Source organism: Ictalurus furcatus, chromosome 23 (genome assembly GCF_023375685.1).
Source record: "Ictalurus furcatus strain D&B chromosome 23, Billie_1.0, whole genome shotgun sequence".
Taxonomy (NCBI): Eukaryota; Metazoa; Chordata; class Actinopteri; order Siluriformes; family Ictaluridae; genus Ictalurus; species Ictalurus furcatus.
In genome coordinates this window covers 592,852-618,278 of record NC_071277.1, presented here as the reverse complement: position 1 = coordinate 618,278, position 25,427 = coordinate 592,852, and the positions used below count along the sequence as shown (strand labels likewise).

The following is a 25,427-nucleotide window of genomic DNA, read 5'->3' as shown; positions in this document are numbered from 1 at the left end:
TTGCAAAATTGTATCTGAACAAAACACAAAATTTCTGGAAAAATATTCTTTGGACTGATGAGACCAAGATGTATATGTCTAGTCATCATACACAGTGAAATGTTTGCTGAAAGCCAAATTCAGCATATCACTACAAACACCTCATGCCAGCTCTTAAGGAGGGGGAATGATTTGGGCTTGGTTTGCAGCCATAGGACACTGAAACTTGCAGTCACAGAGACTAAGATGAACTTCACTTTATACAAATTTGAGACAAATGTGAGACTATCTGTCCAGCAGCTTAAACTGGGCTGAACTTGGTTCATGCAACAGGACAGTGATCCCAAGCACACCAGCAAATACACATTGAATGGCTGAAGAAGACAAAAATGATGGTGTTGGCCAAGTCAAAGTTCACACCTCAGGCCCATTGAGATACTGTGGTGGGATCTTAAGATAGCTGTGCATAAACAAATGCTCTCATACATCAATGAACTAAAGCAATGTTGTGAAGAAGAGTTGGCCAAAATTTGAGAGATGATAAATTCAGAGAGAAAACCTTTACTTAAAGTTATTGAAATAATAATAAAAAGACGCTTCATTTCCTCTCTCTTTTATCAAAATCTCTGGACATTTCTATCCCTTTAAATTAAGAGAAGAAAACAAAGGAATGAGCGAGAGAGAAAAATATGCGTAACAGAATTCAAGAAGTCTGTTACAGCTTGCTCCCGTTTTATCACGGGGAATACTGCACACTTTGTGTGAAGTGTCTAAGGTAGCTATGAAATGCTAATTACAGCTGCACATGGTACCCATGTTAGTTTTTTGAATACGTTGTGCATCTAGGGGTCCACATTACCATATTGGACCTAATATAAGATATAATTTCCTTATATATTATTATTATATTATATTTTCCTTGTATTCAGGCAAATACAGTAATACATGAAAACAAGTTTATACTGTACGTGACATTTTTGGAGTCAGGATTATTTCAGTGGGTAATTGTTTTGTGTTTGCCAGATGCCCAAGAAACCAGCAGTCGACAGGGATTCCATTTTCACAGTCCTCTGTCCATCAAAAGAGGCAATTGTCCAAAATGGTAACATAGCTACTCATAATCAGAGCATCTTTCAGGGGGTCTCAATGTGTCTTGGAGATGTATGATGCCCTGAGAAGTGGAGTAACAGGAGTGTCAGAAAAAAACTAAACATTCCCACATGCTGTGTTATACACAGAAGCGTGATTGCATTGTTTAAATTTAATTTCAAAAGCTCAAGTATTTTTGTTGTAGGTCACACACCCTCGTTTTCCTACTCCTGCTTGGATAAGTCGTCTCTGCTTTTCAGGAAGTCGGGCTTGATGGTCTTTGCACTCAAGTCTTGGTTTGAAGACAGATAGTGGCTTGTCAATATTAAGTGTTTTTAAGTGTAAGTTTTTAAAGGTCCATTATTTGTGTTAATGGATGTTTGATAGTACACAGTAATTCAATTTCACAAGTAAAATCATTTTGACTTAATTCTTAATTCATTGAGTCACAAGTTCCCACATGTATAAACACAGAGCTATAGCAAACAGATTATGGTGCATGTATTTATTTATGACAATGTTAATATTACTACTGTAATTCACATAACAACATATACAGTAACAAGTAAACACACTTACCTTGGAGTTCGTGTTACATTTCACACATCCTGTGATCCGCTGTGCCCGTTAACAGTTGAAAACGCACAGTGGATAAATAACATTTAAGTAAATGCGACTATTTAATGTGATTTGTTTTGCTGTTTGGATTTTACCTTGTTACTTCAACTGTATTGTTTAAAAAAAAAAAAAAGACAGTGGCAAAAACGAAGCTTTTATCGGCAGAAACCAGTACAAACGAAGCACAAACGATTGAGCCTATTTGGAGTGAATTTGGAGTATGTGGGGGGACTGGTGACGTCATCGCCTATAACTTAATATCTAATATTTTAAAAACCGAAGCAGCACAAACAAAGCTTTTAGTGGCACAAACCAGCACAAACGAAGTACAAACAAATGAGACTATTTGGGGTGAATTTGGAGAATATGGAAAATTTGTATCCTGAGGTTGTGTGTGTGCGTGTGTCATGAAGCAGTAGGAAAATACATTCTTATAGATACATTTTATATTAAAGAGCTCTAATGTCAAGCTACTTGTATGACATATTTTAAACATATTTATATTTGTGTAAATATATTTAAATTTGTGAGCAGCAGTGATTATGTTAAAAAAAATGTTCAGAAAGACTCATTTGGATGTAGTGTACATAACACAACACGTTTCCTTTGAGATATAATTCCCCACTTGCTGCAATGTGATCTTATTTTCATGGCTGTATTAGGGCTATATGTGGTCCGAAACAGACATCCATCTTGGGATCAATTTGGACCAAATCAGACAGACTAAACAAAGTCCAATTTTTAATGACTATTTTTGTGCTAGATAAAGGCCATGATAGGCCAACGAGAGTTAGCCCAAAAAAACAATGTCCATGGATGTCTGGTGCTTGGTGGGTGGAGGATTGCAAATTTTTCCACTTAACCATATATAACTGAACAGATATGTCTTCTAAGGCAGTATTCTTAGCCATGAATTATTAAGTCATGTCTATGAAATGTCTGTATAGCATAATGCTTTCTGAGGTGCTGTCATCTGCACCTTTTGATATCCTACATACTGTATCACATAATCCAGTGGCAGAAAACACCAAGGAGAGAAGGAGCAATGTGTAAACATATGTTATTTGTAATTATTTATTATTTAAGTTTTTTCTTGTTAGTGTATGTCGGTAACCAGGCAATACGGTGAATCATTTTCTTACAGGTTCCTTTGTAGACACTGTCTAGATATGCCTTGTAATAGAACTGATTTATTTGACAGCAAAGAAGTAAGGCACCTGCCTTCTGTTTGGTTCACAACTTAAGTTTGAGCTGGAGCTGGAACTGAGGGAATCCATCTAACCTGGAAACTGCATAGATCAGTGACAAGTACCATTTTTACAGACACTTTCAAATACCAACATCAGTGCACCAAACGAAAGTATACAAAATATTTGATTTATTGTTACCTCTCAAATTGGGAACTGCTCCATGGTTCTTGATCAGTTATAATACAGTCAGTCAGTTGTAGGACCTCAGTGCACAAACAGAATATATGACCCACAAAACCATATGAACCATAAAATAATGGACCCTCTCAGACAGATAACCCAAGAGCAAGCTCTGAACCAAACGTTACAAACTAACTTCACTCAGTTAGCCATGGGAATAATAAAGCAATAAATCTTCACTCATAGACTCTGCGGAGTCGAGTTAATCATTGTCTACCTAATCTCAGCTATCCTGGAAACAAAGAACTTCACGTAGTTTGCCACAGAAACATCTGTCAAACCCATTGATTTAGGCCTTTGGCCAAGACTCACCCAGCAGATAAAACCCAAGGACCCTCACCAGTAAAGTTGATAACTTCAGGAAGGAAGCCCTTTGCCCCCCGCCCAAAATGAGACATTTTGCTCTCTCGCCCAGGAACACAAAGCACCCCTGTTCACACATTCCACAATCAGAGCACTCCATATAGCCTACAGAGTGTATTAACAGTGCCCAACATATGTCTTGTTTGGTATGTGTATGTTTTTTGAGTGACTTCCTGAAAGATAAGAGTAAGGAAAATCGATTAGAATGTTATGTATAGGTACTAACAGTTGGGACTAAAAGTTTGATCCACACTCTATAAAGGAAGAAAAGAGAAGGCATGAAACTATGTGTCCACAAAACCCATGGACTGAGTAAAGTCATGGGCGGAGAACGTAGCTACACCCCACCCTAACTTCATGCTGATTGGAGTAAAACCATTTGAATACCATGGAAACAATGAGTTCCCTTCAACAAACACTTTCAGAGAGTTCTCCATAATCAACATCTTCGGGGAAATCACATCTGCTTGGAGCCTCAGCCTAGAACCACCACCAAGCTCATCAAGCATCCCACCTATGAGACCCCATTCCATTCATCATTCTGATTGGTGATTCATGATGCCACTCAAAAGCCGACCAGACCACTGACAAATACACATCACTGGAATCCTTTCTGAACAATGACATAATGAGGGAATCCCCAGTTGGAATGACAATTCAAATGCAAGTACTGTACCTCCAGATTCTTGCTGAACTGGTGCATATAATCTTAAGTGTAAAGCCCTTCTAAACTAAGCAAAGGTAAATTAATAAGCTGATGGTTCGTTCAGGTCTCTGTTCCAAGCCATTTCACCCTTGTTTATGTATGTGCGTGTGTGTGTATGTAGTAGAATAGTTTAATAAAGTCACATCTGCTTTAAGGATACGTGTCTTGCCTGTATTTATAGTCTACTGTCTTGAGCTGCCTTGTTATTTTGCTCTTAATATAGTGTTTCACTATATTTAGGATATTATTTACGGTGGCCACGGAGGTAAAAATCTAATGCATAATAAGTAAATATTTCAACTTGTCGCTGGAAGAATAGTTGATCAGAAATATTAGCAAATAGCAAAATGTCCCCCTCCGAGCTGATCTGCTAGTCTTCCCTACATAATTTGGTGGAGAATAGAGGTAACTTAATCTAAATAGCTAAACTTCCCTTACATATAGGCCTAATGGTGGAGAACACAAACAGCTCAATGTAAAACAGCTAATTTTCCATACATATAATGGTGGAGAATGCAAACAGCTCCGTGTAAAACAGTTAATTTTCCATACACAGTTATAAAGCAGAATGCAACTTGGTGATTACTTTCACTCAGGAAAAAACACAAAGTTGTGAAAGTTGCCAAAGGGGGGGGTATGTTGTTGATAATAATGACTATATGTCAAAGGACAGAGCTAAAAATGGCCATAAATTGTGGGGATTTTTTGTGACTTCATCTCTATCTCAACATTAGAGGAAAGTAAAATCATCACCATTGGAAAAGTGGACAATTTGGCTAATTGCTTTTTTCCACCAAAATACACAATACACAGAATACATGGAATGCACAGAAGCACTGAAACACACACACACACTTACCTGAGGCGATCCTCCTCTTTCTTGCGCAGTTTCATATCTCGCCGTACAACCTTGAGCACATGTTCTGCCTCATCATCAGTTAGTCCTGAAAGGTCCAGTTTCCGTCCCATCACTGCAGCCAGGTCAGTGGTCAAGCAGTGTTACCAAGATATCAGTGGACAGATGATGGAGAGAAGCCTTCCTAAAAAAAACAGCAGCAAACATTTTGTATTTACTTGATATTTCCAAATGCAAGTTTAACATTTCTTACATTTGTTGGGATTTTAAAATTTTTAGTTCATAGAAATATTGAAGGTAATATTCCAACATTACAATGTAGATCTCACACACTATACTTCCAGTAGTGTGTGGACACTTAACAATCACACTCATATTTGCTTGTTGAACATCCCATTCCAGATTTAGTCTCCCTTTGATTTTACAGTTGTGCTCATAAATGTATATACCCCTTGCAGAATCTGCAAAATGTTAAAGTTAGGAGGGACCAAAAAAATTGCATTTTGTTTATTTAGTACTGCCCTGAATATTCTATTTCGCATAACAGATGTTCACAATAATAACTGAATTTACACTAATGAACCAGTTCAAAAATTTACATACCCTTGATTTTTAATACTGTGTGGCTGGCTGATCAACGTTTTTATGTGTTGTGAAAGTTGTTCATGAGTCCCTTGTTTGTCCCGAGCAGTTAAACTGCCCACTGTTCTTCAGAAAAATCCTCCAGGTCCTGCACATTCTTTGGTTTTCCAGTATTTTGAGATCCGTCTTTTCACACAAGATGCTGTTGAGATCTGTCTTTTTACACTTAGTACAGTTGAGGGACTCATATACAACTTCTGTAATACAAAAAGTGCAAACATTCACTGATTCTCAAGAAGGCAACACAATACATTAAGAGCCAGGGGGATGTAAACTTATGAACAGGATGATCTTTGAAAATCATTATTATTTTATTTAAAGCTTTTAAAGGTTTTTTCATTTAGTACTGGCCTTCAGAATCTACAAAAGATATTTATATTTTTCCCAGAAGACAAAATAATAACAACTTACAAAGATCATCCTGTTTAAAAGTGAACAGATGGATCGCAATATCATATAGCCACTGTTGGAAAGGGGTCAAATATGCAGAAGATGCTGGAAAACCAAAGAATGTGCAGGACCTGGAGGATTTTTCTGAAGAACAGTGGGCAGTTTAACTGGTCACTACAAACAAGCGACTCATGAGCTCAACACTCTCTGCTATCACAAAACATAAATACAGTCATTGATCATCCAGGTAACAACATGCAGTATAAAGAATTAAGGGTATGTAAACTTTTAAATGGGTTCATTTGTGTAAATTCATTTATTGTGTCTTATGTGAAATAGCTTCTTCAGAGCAGTACTAAATAAAAAGTAAAATGCCATTTTTATGATCCCTCTTTTTTTTAATTATTAACTTCAAGGGTTGAACAGATTCTTCAAGGGATGTGTAAATTTTTGAGCAAAACTGTATAATAGCCTCCACTCTTCTGGAAAGGTGTTCCACTAGATTTTGGAGCATGGCTGTGCCCATTCAGCCACAAGATCACTGCTGGGGTCAGGCATTCATGACGGGTGAGTAGGCCTGGGGTGGTCAAAAACAGGCGATCAGCAAACAGACACAAACGAGGCTAAACTAGAATCAAAGAAAGCTAGGCTATAAACAAACCATGATTTAAAAAAATGACACAGAACATGAGGAACAAAAGTTTGGCATGGTGATAACACGCAACACGCATCACTTTGCAATGAATAAAGAGACACGAGGGGTTTAAATACTAAACGAAATCAAGGGTGAAACACAAAACAGCTGAGTTAAATGATGACACATAAGGGAAACAACTAATGACAATACAGGGGCGGAGACAAGACAGAAATCATAACAAATGCACGTGTCAAAAGTAAACAAAGTCAGTGTCACTGAAACCTGGAAGCACGCACTTGCGCTCACAAGGGGAACTCGTGACAGACGCTCGCACTTCAAGCTCACGCTTCGGGTTTCAGAGCACACTGTGAGCTCCAGCACTTTGTGTGAGGGGAAATCGTGACAGTCACACTCATATATTAGTTGTGTTTAATAAAAATGTTTCTATTTTTTATGGAAGCCCATTTCCACTTTGGAGAAAAAAATTAAAACATTATATCTAGCAATTCTGACTTTTTTTCTTGCAATTTTGAGCTAATATCTCACAATTTTGACTTTTTTCTCAGAAGTGCAAGTTTAAAATTCACAATTCTAACTTTATTTCTTGCAATTGTGAGATTATATCTCACAATTGTGACTTTTTTTCTCAAAATTTAGAAATCCATTTGGCGCAGTATCTGAAATGTGACTAACTTCAGGTAATGAGCATGCGCGCTAGCGTCTGCTTTTCCTTGTCTTGACTAGCTGATGAGTATTGTTCATATATAGCCAATTTATGGAGAATGATTGATGCTTTGTTGGTACATTCTTTGTAATGCACTAAATGTTAAGTGGATGTCTAAATTGCAAGAAAAAAAGTTACAACACAGCCTTACATGTGTTCAGGTGCGGCAGTGACTCAAGTGGTAAAGTGGGTTGACCACTAATCACAGGGTTGGCAGTTCAATCCCTGGCCCACATGCATCCACGTGCCGAAGTGTCCTTGGGCAAGACACTGAACCCCAAGTTACCATGGTGATTTATCAAAAATAAATAAATGCCACTTTGTCTAACTCAAAGTTGTAAGTACCTCCTTATTAATTAATATGCACAATCATTCATTAAGGTCATACAGTAAATGGTAAATTGTTATCAAATATAGCTAGTGTTAGCTGCCTTGGTTTGTACCATCACTTCAGTTACTCATGTTGGTTTGCTAGTTATAATATCAGTATAACAAGCTAGCTTAGACATCAAAATGAGCATCAGACTGGAAAACCTACAAAGAACTCCACACGGAGGGTCTGCTAAAACTGTTTATAGCAGAACAAGATATAGCAAGGCATGCTACAGAACTGTCAATAGAGTCAAGAATGTGTATGTGCGTGCATATTCATGAGGCTCCTTCAATCACCACATCAACTATGTCGATATACCAAATAACTTCTATAAAATGCATTTATCTCTAAAAAAATATATATATTGGGGGAGATATCAAGGTCAACTGAACTTGTAAAAGTGACAGAGGACTATTCCTAAAAATTTGTGGTGCTGTAAAATGATAGAGTTCTGCTCAGTCTCCATTCAGTAATATGGGAATAGGTGGGGTTAATAATTGTACTACCATGTCCACTCACATATACTGTACAGTCGTTGGTGGAAATGGTGAAATGGTCATGAAGTAGGTTTGCTAACTGTGACGGCGGGGGTGTAGTTGAGCATCAGCTGTGGACAGAGAGAGGAGGCAGGACGAACCGGCAAGTAACGTGGGCTGATTCTCACCTGTGTCTGATTAGCCCGAGTTTACTTATGTGTGTCTTTTTGTGTCTCCAGGCCCTCCTGTAACCCATTGAAAAGCATGGTTTGAATAAACATGAGCCTGGAGCTCAGTTAATAGTCTATCTGTCTCTCAAGTCTTCCTGTACACTCTCCCACCCAGGGTTCTACAGTGGTGCCGAGACCCAGGATTTGATGTAGACTTGGATGCCACTAGCCGAAAACGTTAAGACCCTTGCTATGCACAGCAGCTGAAGGACTCCTGTGGTTGATGGCAGAGGAGTGGGATGCAGACCAAATCATCAAGCTGGTGGTACTGGAGCAGTTCATTCGATCAACTCCCGACAGGAACGGCGAAGTAGGTACAGTGCCACTGGCCTGTGTCCCTTGACAAAGCCATACAGCTGGCAGAGGCTTCTCTAACTCCCACTTTCTTTTATGTCCCCTCTAACTCCCACAGGTAGAACCTCCTGAGCTGTGGGGAAGCCGTTCCTTCATGGAAGCAGAAATACTGTGGTGAATGGTCTGGACTTATATAGCACTTTTTAAGCTTAGCAGTTCTACAAAACGCTTTACACTGTTTCTCATTCACCCATTCACACACCAATGGCAGCAAAGCTACCATGAAAGGTATTCGGAGCAACTTGGGGTTAAGTGCCTTGCCCAAGAACACTTCAGCATGTGGAGACATGTGGGCCAGGAATCGAACCACCAACACTGTGATTAATGGACAACCCCCTCTACCACCTGAGCCACCCCATAAATTCTTTTAAGTGCTTATAAGTGCGCCACCAGTGGTGCTTGAAAGTTTGTGAAACTATTAAAATTTTGTATATTTCTGCATATATTACCTAAAAGTTGACAACAATAACCCAATTAAACAAATGAGACAAAAATATTATACTTGGTCATTTATTTATTGAAGAAAATAATCCAATATTACATATCTGTGAGTGGCAAAAGTATGTGAACCTCCAAAATTAACAGTTCATTTGAAAGTGAAATTAGAGTCAGGTGTTTTCAAACAATGTTTTCAAAAAGTTGGGTGTAACTTTGGACACTTTGTAACGCATTACTGTAATCGAATTACTTTTTCTGATAACGCAGTAATGTAATGCATTACATTTTAAATTTATGTAATTTGATTACAGTTACTGATGTCAATAAAACTACGTTCCTTGCATTAACATTTTGCTTGAAGATTTTTTTCATTAGCCCTGAATAATTCTCCACTTGGATCGGTTTGTCACTATGTAACTGACCGTCAATAAAAGAAGACCGCCTGAAATCTTCAGTGAACAGAGGTGAGACCAAATCAGACAGGGTTTACAGGAAAATACGTGGAAACACTCGTGTCTTATTGGCTGACAGTCTCTCAATTCTGCCAAACGCTAGCTCACACAGTCAGTGTGAGGAAAAATGGATATATGGCGATTTTTTTTTTAACCAGTAAATGGGTTGAAACTGAAACACTAACATCCTCTGATGCTTTATAAAGTGTGTGAATGTCTATATGAATTCGAGTTTACGTGACTATGATATGAGCAGAACATAAGGAAAGATAATGTACTTTGCAAGGCACTGTAGCAGCTAAATCCATAGCTTAATTGGGCCTCCCCTTAGCTAGTGACACCAAACGAGCCTAGTTAGAAAAGTTTAATATTTTATCGGTCTGGTAGTCCTACAAACAGTGACAACACCTGAGGCTAGTTTTATGATAAATCCAAGTTTTTCTGATCATGTCAAACATTGATGCACGCTAAAAGTAATGGAGTCTTGTGGGGTGAGCGTGAGCAGTGGAGTACACTGCCTATTGTTTTCTCTGTGACGATGGTACCTGCTGCCTCCAAGTGTTTCTGGAGCTCTTTCCGAGTGGTCCTTGGCTCTTGGGCTACTCTTCTGACTATTCTTCTGACTCACTGGTCAGAAATCTTGTGAGGAGCTTCTGTGCGTGTCCGGATGATGATGGAGTGATGTTGCTTTCACTTGCCCTATGGTGCTTACTGGAGGATTCAGAACTTTTGAAATACGTCTGTATCCGATCCCATCAATATGTTTTGCAAACATAAGGTTCCGAAGATCTTGGGAGAGCTCTTTGCTTTTACCCATCATGAGATGTTTCTTGTGTCCTGTGTTACACTTTGGTAATGAAAAGCTTTTGTATAGACTATCAATTTACTAACCCAGCTGATGTTAATTTACACAGATAGGGGGTATAATTATTTGCGGATTTCAGCTGGTTTCTTGCCTTACCTTGCCTGGGAGAACTTCTTTTTTTTTGTGTTCAATACTTTTTTCCTGTGTCATTCCACTTTATTACACATAACTTTATTAATGGACTTTAATGTTGTGAATTCTTTATATTTCCAGATTTACTTATTTCCCCCACTGTATGGTTGCAAAGAACGTTCCTATAACCTAGAAAGAATGTTGAGAAAACATTTGTATATAGTGAAAATTAAATGTTAGAATAACATTTTACATAACATTTTCATAACCATACAAAAACATTGAGCAAACATTTATATAACAAGTGAATGGCATGTTGTAATAACGTTTTGAAGAATGTTTTTATAACCTTAGAAAAACATTAAGAGAACGTTTATATAACGAGGGAATGGAATGTTCTAATAAAGTTTTGAATAACATTTTTATAACCAAGCAAGAATATTAATACATTGTCTAAAACACTGGATGATTTGAACATTCCTAGAACATTCAGAAATAACGTTTTGAATGGGAAGTTGTTAGCTGGGTGACAGGATAGGGTAATACATGCTGGCATTGTCATAGTTCCAGTGTCTAATAAGAATAGCAGTGCAGCAGGCAGTGAGATACAGGAATGAGTTGTGACATATGTGGCATTCAAAAACACTTCAAATGAAAAATTTTATTTAGCAAACAAGGCCTAATGAGTCACTTGTCTGTTGGGCAATGGCAAATAAAAATATTGATAGTCCAGACACAATCTGTTTGTCCTGAGCTCTTGAGCTAGTTATTTTTCTATCCCTGCAAGGACATTTTGGTCACTATGGATACCACCAACATACCACTTGTGAATTTCAACCACATTTATTTTTCTTTCCCGATCACTGTACTTCTGTCTCTCAAATTTAAATCAATTCCTGTAAGCAGATTTGTCTATGATTTATAATCTGCAACACATTTTGCATTGAAAATGTAATAAAACACCTTCCAAGTTAATTATACATTCACTCACTATCCAGGTGTATATGGTGTATTTTGTTCACCCCCACTTTCTCCGAATTACTGCAATGGAATGCTGTGCGACTTCTCAGAGCTCATCAAAACACACAATCAAGGTTGGAACTGATCTGCTAACTCAGCTCAATGCCCTCAAAAAGATTTCCTTTTTCGTTGATGTACTCATTTCCTTAGGTGTGCAGATTCTTATATAAAGTAGACAAGCCTGCATAATGGACCTTATTAATAATTAACAAAAAAAAAAAAATGACACCAGGTTAATATTTGTAGCTTGAAATCTAGCACAATGTTAATTTGATTTTAACAATACAATATAAAGGTCTTTTTTATTATTTGTAGATATAATTTCAGAGATATAAAGTTCCTCTTTAAGGATGCTGCAGACAACCTGTTCATATTTCTTTGTGGTCATGTTACCTAAATAATCCACCACCAGGCCCTGTCCTTCATGGGCAGGCTCTGTGGAGTCCTGTAGTGCAGCTTAACAAACAGATCATATCCAACACAGAATGCAAATTTCTCAATTCACAAAAATACTCTGCTCTCATGAATATCAAACGATTGCAAACACAACACAGGCTTATCAAGCAAAATCTCTGTTAAATATAGGTGTGCAACAATTATTGGCACCCCTATGAATTCATATGAGAAACGTATATTTGAAGTATACTCCCAGTGATATCATATTTTTTTTAAAACACCTGGCTGATTAGGAACAGGAAATTGTTCAACCATGACTTCCTGTTCACAGGGGTATAAATATGAGGTAACGCATAGGCCAAATTCTCTTAGTCGTTCATAACAATGGGTAAAACCGAGGAATTTAGCAGTGAAGTGCGGCAAAAGGTTGTTGAGCGTCACAAAATGGGAAGTGTCTAAAAGAAAATAGCACAAGCATTAAAAATGCTTTTCCACCATCAGGGCATTAATTAAGAAGTTCCAGTCAACTGGAAATGTTATGAATCAACCTGGAATTTATGAATCAACCTATATTGTCTCACTGTGAAGAGGATGGTTCGAGTAACCAAAAAATCTCCAAGTATCACAGCTGGAGAATTGCAGAAGTTAGTTGCGTCTTGGGGTCAGAAAGTCTCCAAAACTACAATCCAAAGTCACCTACTTCACCGCAAGTTATTTGGAAGAGTTTCAAGAAAAAAGCCTCTACTCTCATGCAAAAATAAAGTCCAGGGTCTTCAGTTTGTCAGACACTACTGGAACTTCAAATGGGATCGGGTTCTGTGGTCAGATGAAACCAAAATAGAGCTTTTTGGTAATAAACACCAGAGGTGGTTTTGGAGCACACAGAGAGGTAGCCATATGGAAAAGTACCTCATGCCCACGGTTAAATATGGTGGTGGCTCTTTAATGTTTTGGGGCTGTTTTTTTGCCAGAGGACAATTTTCCAAAATATACATCAAAATCAACACACAAATGGTTTACTGACAACAAAATCAAGGTCCTGCCATGGTCATCCCAGTCCCCTGACCTGAAACCGATAGAAAACCTGTGGGGTGAACTGAAGAGGAGAGTCCACTAGTGTGGACCTTGAAATTTGAAGGATCTGGAGAGATTCTGTATGTCTCAGATCCCTTGCCATGTATTCTCCAACCTCATCAGGCATTATAGGAGTAGACTCAGAGACGTTATCTTAGCAAAGGGAGGTAGCACCAAGAGTGCCAATATTAGTGGAGGGCACTGTACATGTTTCCAAGAAGACAAAATAATAAAATGGACACCGATCATCCTGTTAAAAAATGTACACCCTAGGATCTTAATGTATTGTGTTGTCTTCTTGAAAATCAATGAATGTTTGAACCTTTTGTAATAGTTGTCCATAGCGTGAAAAGATGGATCTCAAAACAGTCTTTGATCATCCAGGTAACAACACACAGTATTAAGAATCAAGTGTATGCAAACTTTTAAACTGGTTAATTTGTATAAATTCAGTTATTATTGTTTTGTGGACTACAGATGTGGCCTTTAAAAATGCACGTTTTTTCACATGGTATGACGCGATTCGTCACATGCGATCACGCGATATACTTAAATAATACATATATTTAAATAAGCTTCTAATTAAAAGATTATGTAAAATATAAAGTGAGCGTGATCGAGTCTCATAGTACAGGTACAATAACTATAGTATTTAAATTAAGGTGGCATTGTCTGTGTGCTAGGATAGTGCAACGGTAACATGCAGGCTTTCTATGCCAGCGACTGTTTATTAATTTTAACATTTAAATTGTTTTTTAAATGAGTGGGAGTTTTTTCCCACTGTAGAAAGTTCATCGAGGTGACACTGAATGAATTCTGCGTGAACAACACTGACTGGAGGCCCATGCCAATTAGAAAAATTCAGGTGATGGACTATTAGCAAGTTATTGTCATCCATTCATATAATTCCAACAATTAATGTTTTTTCACTATTTAACTGTCTTTTTATTTTAATAATGTAATAAATTGCATATATAAAATTATTTTATTTACAAGTGTCATGTTTTTAATTTTCAGTTATTTGTCATTTAGTACAGCAGACTTCTGATTTGATGACATAATGCTTATATATTCAGAAACAAAAGTAACTAAATACAAAAATGCTACTTTCAATTTTAACTCTGACAGAGTGCTTTCAGTTGATGGATGCTCCATTTATATGTTTGAGCTGCAGAGATATTCTAGACAACTATATTATACAGTTATACTATTATACATTTTTGAATATATAAAATTGTTTTATTTAACTGTAGACTAAAAAATAAACCAATGCTTGTAACATTATTTTACAATGACAGAAATCATTTCCTATTCCAAATGAAGTTTGGCTTTTTACATCTTTAGAACATTGAACGAATATTGTTTATGCTAGGGGGGGGGGGGGGAATTACTATATAGTTTGCAATTTTATAATGGGTCTTATTGAGCAACTGATAATTTCTTACTGACCTATTTTCACTGTCCCACCAGTTACAATTGTGACCAAGAATTTTTGGTGGGCAGAGGTTCACCAATCTTTTTTGAGACGTGTTGCTGCCATCAAATTCAAAATTACCTTATTTTTCCCTTAAAATGGTACATTTCCTCAGTATAAACATTTGGTATGTTTTCTACATTATATTGGGAATAATACATGGGTTTATGAGATTTGCAAATCATTGCATTCTGTTTTTATTTACATTTTACACATTTTTTATATGTTGATGCTGACAGTTGCTGTCTTCTTCATTTTTTTATTTTTAGCTGGAAACCCCCACAGACGCCTTTTCTTTCAGAGAGGGAAAGTTTTAAATGATGGCCCTGTGCCATACATGGGGTTTATTCATGTAAAAAATCAGGTTGCTGGTGCTGCCATCCTTATGGAGGTCTGCAAATAGAGTCTATGGATTTTCTGTCAGTCTCTTGTTTTTGTAAACTTTCGTGCAGTTTCATTTGAAATATCTTTTGAATAGTTCAGTGGAATGGCCTCCACACTTTAGGTTTGTGTGGGCCAGAGGTTATGGGTCATTTGCACCTGTACGTGGGGTTGGGTGTCGATAATTCCTGTTACTGTTTTGGCCAAGACACTTTCACACCTTCCTTTTCACACCTCCAACATGTAGGTCGGGTGGTTAAGTAAAGCTAAACTCTCATAGAGCAACTGTTCAGTGGGCATAAAGACATAATGGTGGAAAGTAAAAGTAATACTATAAATAATTACTTGAGTAAGAGTAATAAAGTAAGAGACTATTCGAGTTACTAATTACTTCGGATCTGATTAAAATCAAGGGAAAATCCTGAATTTCACACTCTGTGTGTGTGTGTGTGTGTGTGTGTGTGTGTGTGTGTGTGTATGTGTGTGTTGACACGCTTGCTTCTTCCCCTCTCCAGGACGCTAAAAACGTGAGCAGTTGTTATGTCAGACCACTGCAGTGCATCGTGAGGCTTGCGACCTCATGATACATCATTTAAACTAATTATTAAAACTACATATATTCATTAATATTTAACAATAACTGAGGAACAGCATAGAATGTAGCAAAGTAAAAGTACATTTCTGTGATTAAAAATGAACTTGAGTAAGAGTATAAGTATGGACAGTTAACTATTATAAGTAAAAAAAAATTCAAAAAGTTACTGAAGTAAATGTACCGCGTCACTACCCATCTCTGGGTATCCGTGATAATCAGGATGTGTAAATCACCTTGTGAATATGCTCTTTCTGTAACAACACATTTGATAAATGTTGCCACATGTTTAAATGAATACATAAAATGTTAGAATATTTGGTTTAATTTTGATCAATGCACACAGTACAGTACAATATAACTCAATTCAATCACATGGAACCGATGTAGGAATTAAATAAATTCAATGAGGTTTTTTTCAGTGTGTGCACTTCTGTGTTCACTTTAAACCAGCTCTTAAATAACTTAATCTAAGAAAATAACAAAAGGTTCCATTATAAGTTTCCACTATAAAGGAGAAGATGGAATTCATTCAGTGTTACCTTGAGGAACTTTCTAAAGTGAAAAAAAAAAAACCCAGCTCATTTAAAAAAACATTAAACTGAGCTGAATCTCTGGTATACTAAACCTGCATGTTACCACAGCAAATACACATTCAAATACACATACCAGACACACATTAATGTAGTTACCTATACTACGTGACTTGTCCACGCTCACTCTTGTCATTAGAAATTTCTTTAAATTAGGTTTATCGTACATGTTGATGAGAAATGTAATATTTTTATGTAAACCAAACATAATACTTTTTCCTTAAATTTAACCGACCACACACTCCATTTTTTCAGGCTCGACAACCTTTAAAGTGCTCTGCTGCTTGTTGCAAAATGGTTCTGAGAGAGGTTCACAGATGCGCGGGCCAAGTGCAGGCAGATCATGGGCTTCAGTACAAGAAACAGCATGGTTTGGTTGGTAAAAGAATGTATGTGTATACAGTATATTTCCAGGCAGAACTACTGTATGTACTAGCAAGCCGTGTTTATTCAAATGAAACATGACTGCCCCCTACTGGTCTTATATTTCCTGTGCCTGCGGCAAGCGCACGATTCCGTGTGATACTGCATGAAATAGTAGGATCCCATTTCTTTCTATGCACATTTTTAATGGATACATCTCCATATGTAAACATGTTACATGAAATAGCATATTCAGGGCAGTACTAAATAAAAAAACAAAATGCCACTTTTATGATCCTGCTTATTTTTATTATTTTTTAAAATTATTAACATTTCGCAGATTCTGCCAACACATGTCCTTACCTAAGTATTCCACTGCCATGAGAGAGGTCTCAATCATGTCCATTGCAAAAGAATTTACATCTGCAGATTAGGGTATTAGCTCCAATGCAAGGGGGCTAAGGTATTGCCAGTGTGTGCCCACTCGGACATGGAACAGGAAGAACCCAGTCACTGGGCTCTGCTGATGGATATGGTCTCCAGTGCCACATGGTCTCAGTTACAGAAACATTGATTTCAGCTGGGCCAGGTTGTACATATACCTAGAAAATTAGTCGCGTCTTTCTTGGCTTATTATTAGACTTATCATTCAGTGCTGGATGTGGGATTTTACAACTAGCAATTTGTTTAGACTGCAGTGTGTCCGACTGGACTCTAAATCAGAGTCCAAATGCACCAAGGGTATTTCCAAAACAGACACTACCTCTGTGAGATGTCAAAGCAGATTCAGCAAGCACATAGTGCTGGTCATCGGCTTCCACAGCATTCAGACCATTTTAAGGCCGCAGGAGAGTGAGTCTTGCAGCATAATTCATTTGATCACATGAACTGAGAACAATATATTTGTTATGATGGGGGAAAAGGATGCCCAAGCATTCAAGCAATATGTAGCCTTTTTTTCTCGGAATATAAAAAACTCAGAGGAAGAAATTGTCTGGCAGGAAAATGAGTGGTGTTGGCAATCCAGCTAACATAGCAAGCTCAATAGTGTACAGTGTGCCATAGGTGCAGCAAGGGAATCAACTCAGCCATGTATGCAGTGCTTAGACACAGGCCTGTAGTGAGTAGAGGGTTGGGTAATATGGAGAAAACTCTGAGCAGAAAAATCCTCAAATAAGGGGTAAACAGAGGAAAACTCAACCCTAGTCCCTGTGCTATGTACTGGCAGATCCGGCTAATGTAGCAGGCTCAGCAGTTAACAGTGTACAGGACAGTAAAAGAAGCCCACTGGATAACATTTGCAGTGCTTAGCCACAGGCCTGGCAGTCAGTTAGACAGCATGCAGCAGGGAAAAACTCTGAGCCAATAATGCCAAGGCATGAATTCTCTGATGAGAGGAGTGAAATAGAAGTAGTAGAATCCCAATCGTGAAGACACAAACAAAAAGAAGTTTATATTAGCAGACTAGGATTTCCCATTTTTATCCCTGTGCCACAAGTCTGATAGTGTTGATCAGGACTTTACAACAAAATACAATCAAAGCTACTTGCTTCTGATACACAGATGATGTTATATCTATTCAGATGCCTGTATGTCTATCCTTTCCTGCCCTTTCTTGTGTACTTCTCTTTCTCTCTCTCCAATTGCAGGTTTTATTGCTTAGTGAAGTGCTGAATTGATCAGTCTATAGTATGTTAGAGTACAGGCTTGAGAGCCAAGCTGAGAAAGGTCACTATATAGTCCCCTCTGAAAGTATAGGAAAGGAAAGTTGTAGGGAAAATGTGTTATTTTTTGATTAAGCTGCCTGCGTTCTTCACCATTATATGTAAGGGAAGTTTAGCTATTTAGGTTAAGTTACCTATATTCTTCACCAAAATATGTAGGAGAGACTAGCAGAACAGCTTGAAAGGAGAAAGTTTGCTATCTTAATATTTCTGATCAACTATTCATCGGCGATAAGTTGAACTTAGAGTATTTATTAATTATGTATTAGATATTACCTCCGTGGCCACCAGCAATAATATCCTAAATATAGTGAAACACTATAATAAGAGCATAGTAACAAAATCGGCACTTCAAGACAGTAAACTGTAAATATAGACACAAGGCACGTATCTTAAAAACAGGCGAGACTTTATTAAACTATTCCAATACACAGAAAGTAATCTAACACACACACACACACACACACACACACACACACACACACACACATATGCATGCACACACACATAAACAGGGGTGATGAGCCAAAATGGCTTTGAACAGAGAATGAATGAAAACCCAAGTTTCTAGCACTGTATGCTATTTCACAGATCATGACCTGAATGAATCATCAACTTATTAATTTAACCTTCGCTTCATTTTAGTTTTCATTTTAGAGTCCCAGTGATGTGAATTCCTCAGCGGTCTGGTTGGGTTTTGGAATGGCGTCTTGGGAGACCAATCAGGATGATGAATGGAATGGAGTCTCGTAGCTGGGTTGCTTGATGAGCTTGGTGGCGGTTCTTGGCTGATGATCAAAGCAAGTGTGATTTCCTCAAGAATTCAAAGGGCAAGAACTTCTGAAGCTCTTGGTTGACAAGAACTCTTGCTGTTAGCTGATGAGGACTCTCCAAACATGTTGATTGGGGAGAACTCTCTGAATCGTTGGTCAAAGAGAATGAGAATCCCCCGATAGATTCTGTGTCAAGGGGTTTTAACTCTTCCTAGCTGGGCTGACACTGAAGTGTTTTGCTCCAATCTGCATAAAGTTAAGGCAGGGTGTAAACTGCATTCTCTGCCCATAACTTTACTCAGCCCATAGTCTTTGTGAACACATAATTTCTCATCTTCTCTTTTCTTCTTTTTATAGAGTATGTATTAAACTTTTAGACCCAACTGTTAATACCTGTACATAACTACATTCTACCTGAATTTCCACACACTCATCTTCTAGGAAATCACTCAACGAACACACACATACCAAACAAGACATATGTTGGCCACTATTAATACAGTTCAAATGACCAGCCACAATAATCACAACATTAATTAATGCAACATAAATCAAACAAATAGTGGCAACTTTGTGGTAATAAGTACAATAATTACAGGATAGCACATGGAAGAACATCAGCAATTTCAGTTGTTAAGGTACTATTCTTGCACCCCTTGTTACTGTAGGATATATGGAGTGTTTTGATGCAGTCTGTGGAATGTATGGATATGATAAGGAACGGGGGGCTTTGTGTTATCTGGGGGAAAGAACAAAGGTCTCATGTGTTAACCCTTTCCTGAGGCCCCCCTTTCCTGAAGCTTAGGTCATCAGATTTACTGGTGAGCCCTTGGATTTTATCTGTTGGGTGAACAACCTGGTTTTGACCAATGGCCTACATCAATAGGTTTGACAGGGTTTCTGTGGCTGACAGGGTTCAGCTCTTGGTCATGGATAGTATCTAACCCTTGCCCTAGTATTCACAGGATAGCTCAGATTAGGCAGACCCAAACAGGCAATAATTGAGTTGACTCCTCTGTGTCTGTTGAGGGTCCATTGTTTCATGGTTCTCTTTTGTGGGTCTTCTGGCTGTTTGATCACTTTGCCCTACAAAGGCAAATTCTTTTGTTTTTGTTAGACACTGAAGACATTTGGGTTTGATTTAATCAAAAGATGAATATGAGATGGTAGATCAGAATATCAGCACTTGATGACAGAAACAGTGTGAGAGCTGTTAAGAAAATCCCAAATACAACAGTTAGTGACATCACCAACAACCTCCACAGGGCAGGAGTGAAGGTATCACAATCCACCGTTCGAAGAAGACTTAGAGAGCAGATATATAGAGGCCATACCACAAGATGCAAATCACTCATGAGCATTACGAATCGGAAGGCCAGATTGGAATTCACGAAGAAATGCAGAGATGAGCCACAAAAGTTCTGGAAGCAAAATTAAACTCTACCAAAGTGATGGAAAGGCCAATGTGTCGAGAAAGGATCATGATGCAAAACATACAAGCTCATCGTGCAAGCACAGTGGAGGTAGTGTCATGGCTTGGGCTTGCATGACTGCTTCTGGAATGGGATGACTAATCTTTATTGATGATGTAACTCTTGATGGTAGCAGCAGTATGAATTGAGGAATCTACAGAAACATTCTGACTGCCAATTTACAGAGAAATGCATCTAATCTAATTAGGAGGAACGTCATCATGCAGCAAGACAATGACACTGCCAACACAACAAAGGACTTCATCAGGGGAAAAAAGTGGAAGGTTGAAGACTCACCAGACCTTAACCTAATTGCGCATCTGAAGGGATTGGCCATGCCATCCCAATTCATTCGGAAGGTACTGTATGAAGGAAATATGCGCATTATAATGTATACACTCTAGACAGTTATTAGTCAAAAGGCTTTTTATAGGAAAGTGGAAGTCAGAAGGGTGGGGGGTTTTCATTCAGCTTATGGAATGGAATAGGGAATGGGTAAAAGATGGGCAATGGGTGTGGAGATTGATGGGGAATTATAGTGTGTGTGTGTGGGGAGGGTGAGGACTGCTCACTGAAAACATGAGAGATTTGATGGTAAATGAGGGAGGGAAGTGAGGAAGAGAAAGAGATAGAAATGACACTGAACGGTAAGCCTCAAGCGATGACTCAGTCAGCTGTGCTCTTTAGCTCCACCAGTCATGTTACACTGAAACTGTTTACACCATTCTGGTAGCCAACGTGCACACACACACACAAGTTTATGTCTAAAAATTGTTGTCATTAATGTCCATCTAGAATCTTCAAATAAACTCCAATAATAACCCTCAACATTATCACTACTTAAAAAAAAAAGTTTAATAAAACACCTAAGCTTAAGCAAACAGGCCAGATGACAAATAACCTGATTTAGTCTTAGAGAATTTTTAGCAGCTCAAGGTTAATGTGTTCATGGTGAGAGCAGATCTTGACAAAATTTATATTTTCACTTAAAGACAGTCTGAGAGTGAGAGAATCAAATTGCACTAACTGGCTCTACATATGACTGACCTGAATCCTGATGGCATTTTTCAAGTCAAGTGTATGACTAAACTGCATTAAATCCAACAAACAACTAAGGATCCGACACTGTTTGTTTATTGTATATTGACATGATATCACAGCAATACCTTTTCATACAAAGATCAACAGTTATTTAATACTGTTGTTACTTTTAGCTCATTTTAAAATATTTAATAGCTTGATGCATAGCACAGAATCTTCAGACAAGGAAGTGTGAAAATATGCCATGTAGATGTTGCTGGAATGAATGTTGGAAGTTGTAGCTGTTGAGACCCATGGCGCAAAACTAATGCAGAAAGAAGTGTGGGAAGTTTTCACCCACTCATATGGTCAGTAAAGTTATTCATTCATCTATAGTAATTGCCTTATTCAGGTTAGGCCTACTGTCTTTTTGTGTTTCTTTCTATGTCCATGTGGATTTCTTCCAGGTTTTCTGTTTAAATACCAGCTCCCAAAAATCATACTGATAGGTGGATTGGCTACATCACCCATAGTTGCGAATGTGTGCATGTATGTGTGCATGGTGTTCCAATCAGGGTTTGTAGCTGCCTCTTGCCAATTGTTCCCAAGTTAGGCTCCAGATCCATCATGACCCTAACCTGAACTCAGGACTGAACTGGGGACCCTGGAGCTGTGAAGCCACCATTCTACTTACTGCCATTATCAGTACACTTTTACAAAAAAGATAACACCCTGAAAGGACACTTCAGCTGCCCCACTATATGTAATCTTAAATATTTTCTCTTTCACAAAAGATTCCAAGAAAGAAGCTGAAAGGCAGAACTTATGAAAATGCAGAAGTATATATAAATTTTTTTAAAGTACAGTCAGGTCCATAAGTATTTGGACAGTGACACAATTTTTGTGATTTTACTTCTGTACAGCACCACAGTGGATTTGAAATGAAGCAATCAAGGCTTTTACTTCTACACAGAAATAATTCTATGACCATCCACTTTAGTTGACTTTCATGGTCTTCCAGGCCTTTTGTTGTTGCTGAGCTTTCCAGTGCACTCCTTCTTTTATAGAATTTAATAAATTGTTGATTTGACCACTCCTAAATGTTCTGCTATCTCTCTGTTAGATCTGTTGTCTTTTTTCAGCCTAATGATGGCCTCCTTTACTTGCATCAGCACCTCTTAGGACCGCATATTGACAGTTCCAATGAACTGCAAATTCAAACAATGCAAATTCAACGCTTGGAATCAACTCCAGACCTTCTATCTCCTTCATTTGTCATGAAATAATGAGAAAAGGGGCCACAACTTTTGTCCGATTACTTTTGAGCCTGTAAAAATGGAGGGACTGTAAAAAACTGCCTGTAATTCCTAAACAGTTAATGCAATATTTTTAGTAAACCCCTTGAATTAAATCTTAGTCTACACTTCAATCACATCTTGATGGCTTCATTTCAAATACATTGTGGTTGTGTACAGAAGCAAAATTAAGAAAATTGTGTCACTGTCCAAATACTTATGGACCTGTTTGTAACTCTACTTTCTATTTCAATAATTTCACATATGAATTCAAAGTCACACTGCACTCACTTGTATAGTTTGACTCAGTGGTATGCCTAGCTTTCCATAAATGCTCACAGACATGTTTTCTGTGTTGTACGACATGCAGTGATAATTTATATAGGATTTTATTTTAAATACATTATTATCAGATATCAAAGCACAAGTAAAGGTCCAATGGACATGACCCCACTGGTAACTATTGCAACAGGACTAATACAGTCCCCTTTGAAAGTATTGGAACTACAGAAACAATTCTGTTTGTTTCGGTATACATCGAAAACATTTGGGTTTGAGATCAAGAGATGAATATGAGATGACAGATCAGAATTTCAGATTTCATTTCCTCATATTTACATCTAGATGTGTTAAACAACTTGGAACATGGCAGTTTTTGTTTGAACACACATTTTTTCAGGTGATTAGAATTACTGCAACATGTGACTGATATGTGTCTTTTGCTGCCCAGGTGTGTGCTGTTAGATTGATTGTTTAAATAATAAATAGCTCTGAATGTACTCTTAGTTTGACTGTGAAGACTGCTTTTATTTGAAAAAAGGATAAAGCAACATGAAGACCAGAGAGCTGTCTATGGGAGAAAAGCAAGCCATCCTGAAGCTGAAAAAAGGGGGAAAATCTATCAGAGCCAGTGCACAAGCATTGGGTATAGCCAATACAACAATTTGGAATGTCCTGAAAAAAAAGAAACCATTGGTTTCTAACAAACAGACATGGAACAGGTTGGCCAAGTAAAACAACAGCAGTTGATGACAGAATCATTATGCGCGCTGTGAAGAACACCCCAAAAACAACAGCTAGTGACACCACTAACAACCTTCACAGGGCAGAGGTGAGGGTATCACAATCACACAGTTTGGCGAGGTCAATCGGTCACCGGCTTGATGTAGTTACTGCAAGCAAGGGATATGCAACCAAATATTAAGAGTTATTTACTCTAATTTACTTTAAGTCTATCTGTTCCTAATTGCTACATAAAATTGGGTGGTCTGCCACAAAAGGCGCCATGTTTTAAGTTGTTTAACACATCTAGATGTAAATATCAGGAAATGAAAGCTGAAATTGTTGTCTATCGTCTCGTATTCATCTTTTGATCTCAAACTCAAATGTCTTCAATGTATAGCAAAAAACATAATTGGCCTTGCTGTTCCAATACTTTCGGAGGGGACTGTATGACGTGCAGGACGGATTCTAACTGGCCTGTTTACACCCTGTTTAACACATCCATGTCTTTCAGCGTGACTGGGGGAAAATGTTAATTTGACCAGCAGAATATCAAGAAAACGAGGCGAACATGCAGGCTATTTACCCTATAACGCACTGTAACCGCACCTGCCTGGGTAAACTGGGATACATTAGGCTACGTGATCCTTTTTTTCCCCCTCACATTTCAGCGGCGCAAACATACCCTTTACAACAACCCACAGCCCGTTTTAACACTCAAGCAACATATCCACGGATACAGGTTATTCTTGCACCTGTTCATAATCCGCTAATCAAAATGACCACTGTCGGTGGTTCCGCATTTGTGGGCGCACGCGGTCCGTTTCCTCTCTCATGTCCTGATAGTGCCACGTCCTACAATCCTGTCTCACACAATCTAGGTTTACCTCAGCAAGCATCTGCATCCTAAACTTTGTTCATAATTAACTCAAGCACCCCATCATCCTTAGGTGTCCCATTTCTCAGAAGCATCCTAAATAACTTACGCACGGGCGCCGGATGCTGAATACGTCTCCAGATAGAAAATCCCGGTCTCCCGGACGTGTTTTTGCTCGGTGACGCTGCTCTCGCGCTGCTGCTTTCAACCTGTTTTTGCTCGGTGAAGCTGCTCTCGCGCTGCTGCTTTCAACCTGTTTTTCCTACACCGCCGCGATCGGCGTCACGCGGTTCGACTTAGCGCACCGACTGCCTGCAAGCCGATTTGCGGGGATTTGCATATGCTCCGCGTTTTGAGGTGGAAGCTAAAACAGGTTTCTCTCTCCGGATGGAGGGTGCTGATAATAAATACCGATAAATGATTGGCTGGATCCCAAAACGCTTGGTAATCGCTGCAGAAGTACACTTTATCAGTACGGCATAATGGAGAATAAAGCCTGGGTACTGCATCATATGTCTAGTAGACAGGCATTGCGGAGCCACTCCCTTAAAAAATCCAGCGACTAAATGCGAGCACCTGCATTTTCTATTCATCCAGCCACTGTGCTGATGTTCCGCAGCATGAACTCGTCTGATTACTATATGCGCGTTATGGTAAAACAATTTTTGTTTAAATCC

At 38.3% G+C, this 25,427-nt stretch overlaps 1 protein-coding gene across 2 annotated transcripts in view; it reads right to left on the bottom strand.

Moving 5' to 3' along the window:
- The window catches only part of myripb (myosin VIIA and Rab interacting protein b), an 83,440-nt gene extending 58,424 nt beyond the window's left edge, over positions 1-25,016 (bottom strand). Inside the window, exons 1-2 of one of the 2 annotated variants that reach the window (XM_053611462.1) lie at positions 24,860-25,016; positions 5,045-5,225 (exon numbers count right to left, since the gene is read on the bottom strand). In XM_053611462.1, the coding sequence (XP_053467437.1) occupies positions 5,045-5,154 (110 nt within the window). In that variant the 5' untranslated portion in view covers positions 5,155-5,225; positions 24,860-25,016. The remainder of the gene's footprint in view (positions 1-5,044; positions 5,226-24,859) is intronic. The other variant, XM_053611463.1, reaches the window with a different exon arrangement.
- Between the last annotated feature and the right edge of the window lie 411 nt (positions 25,017-25,427).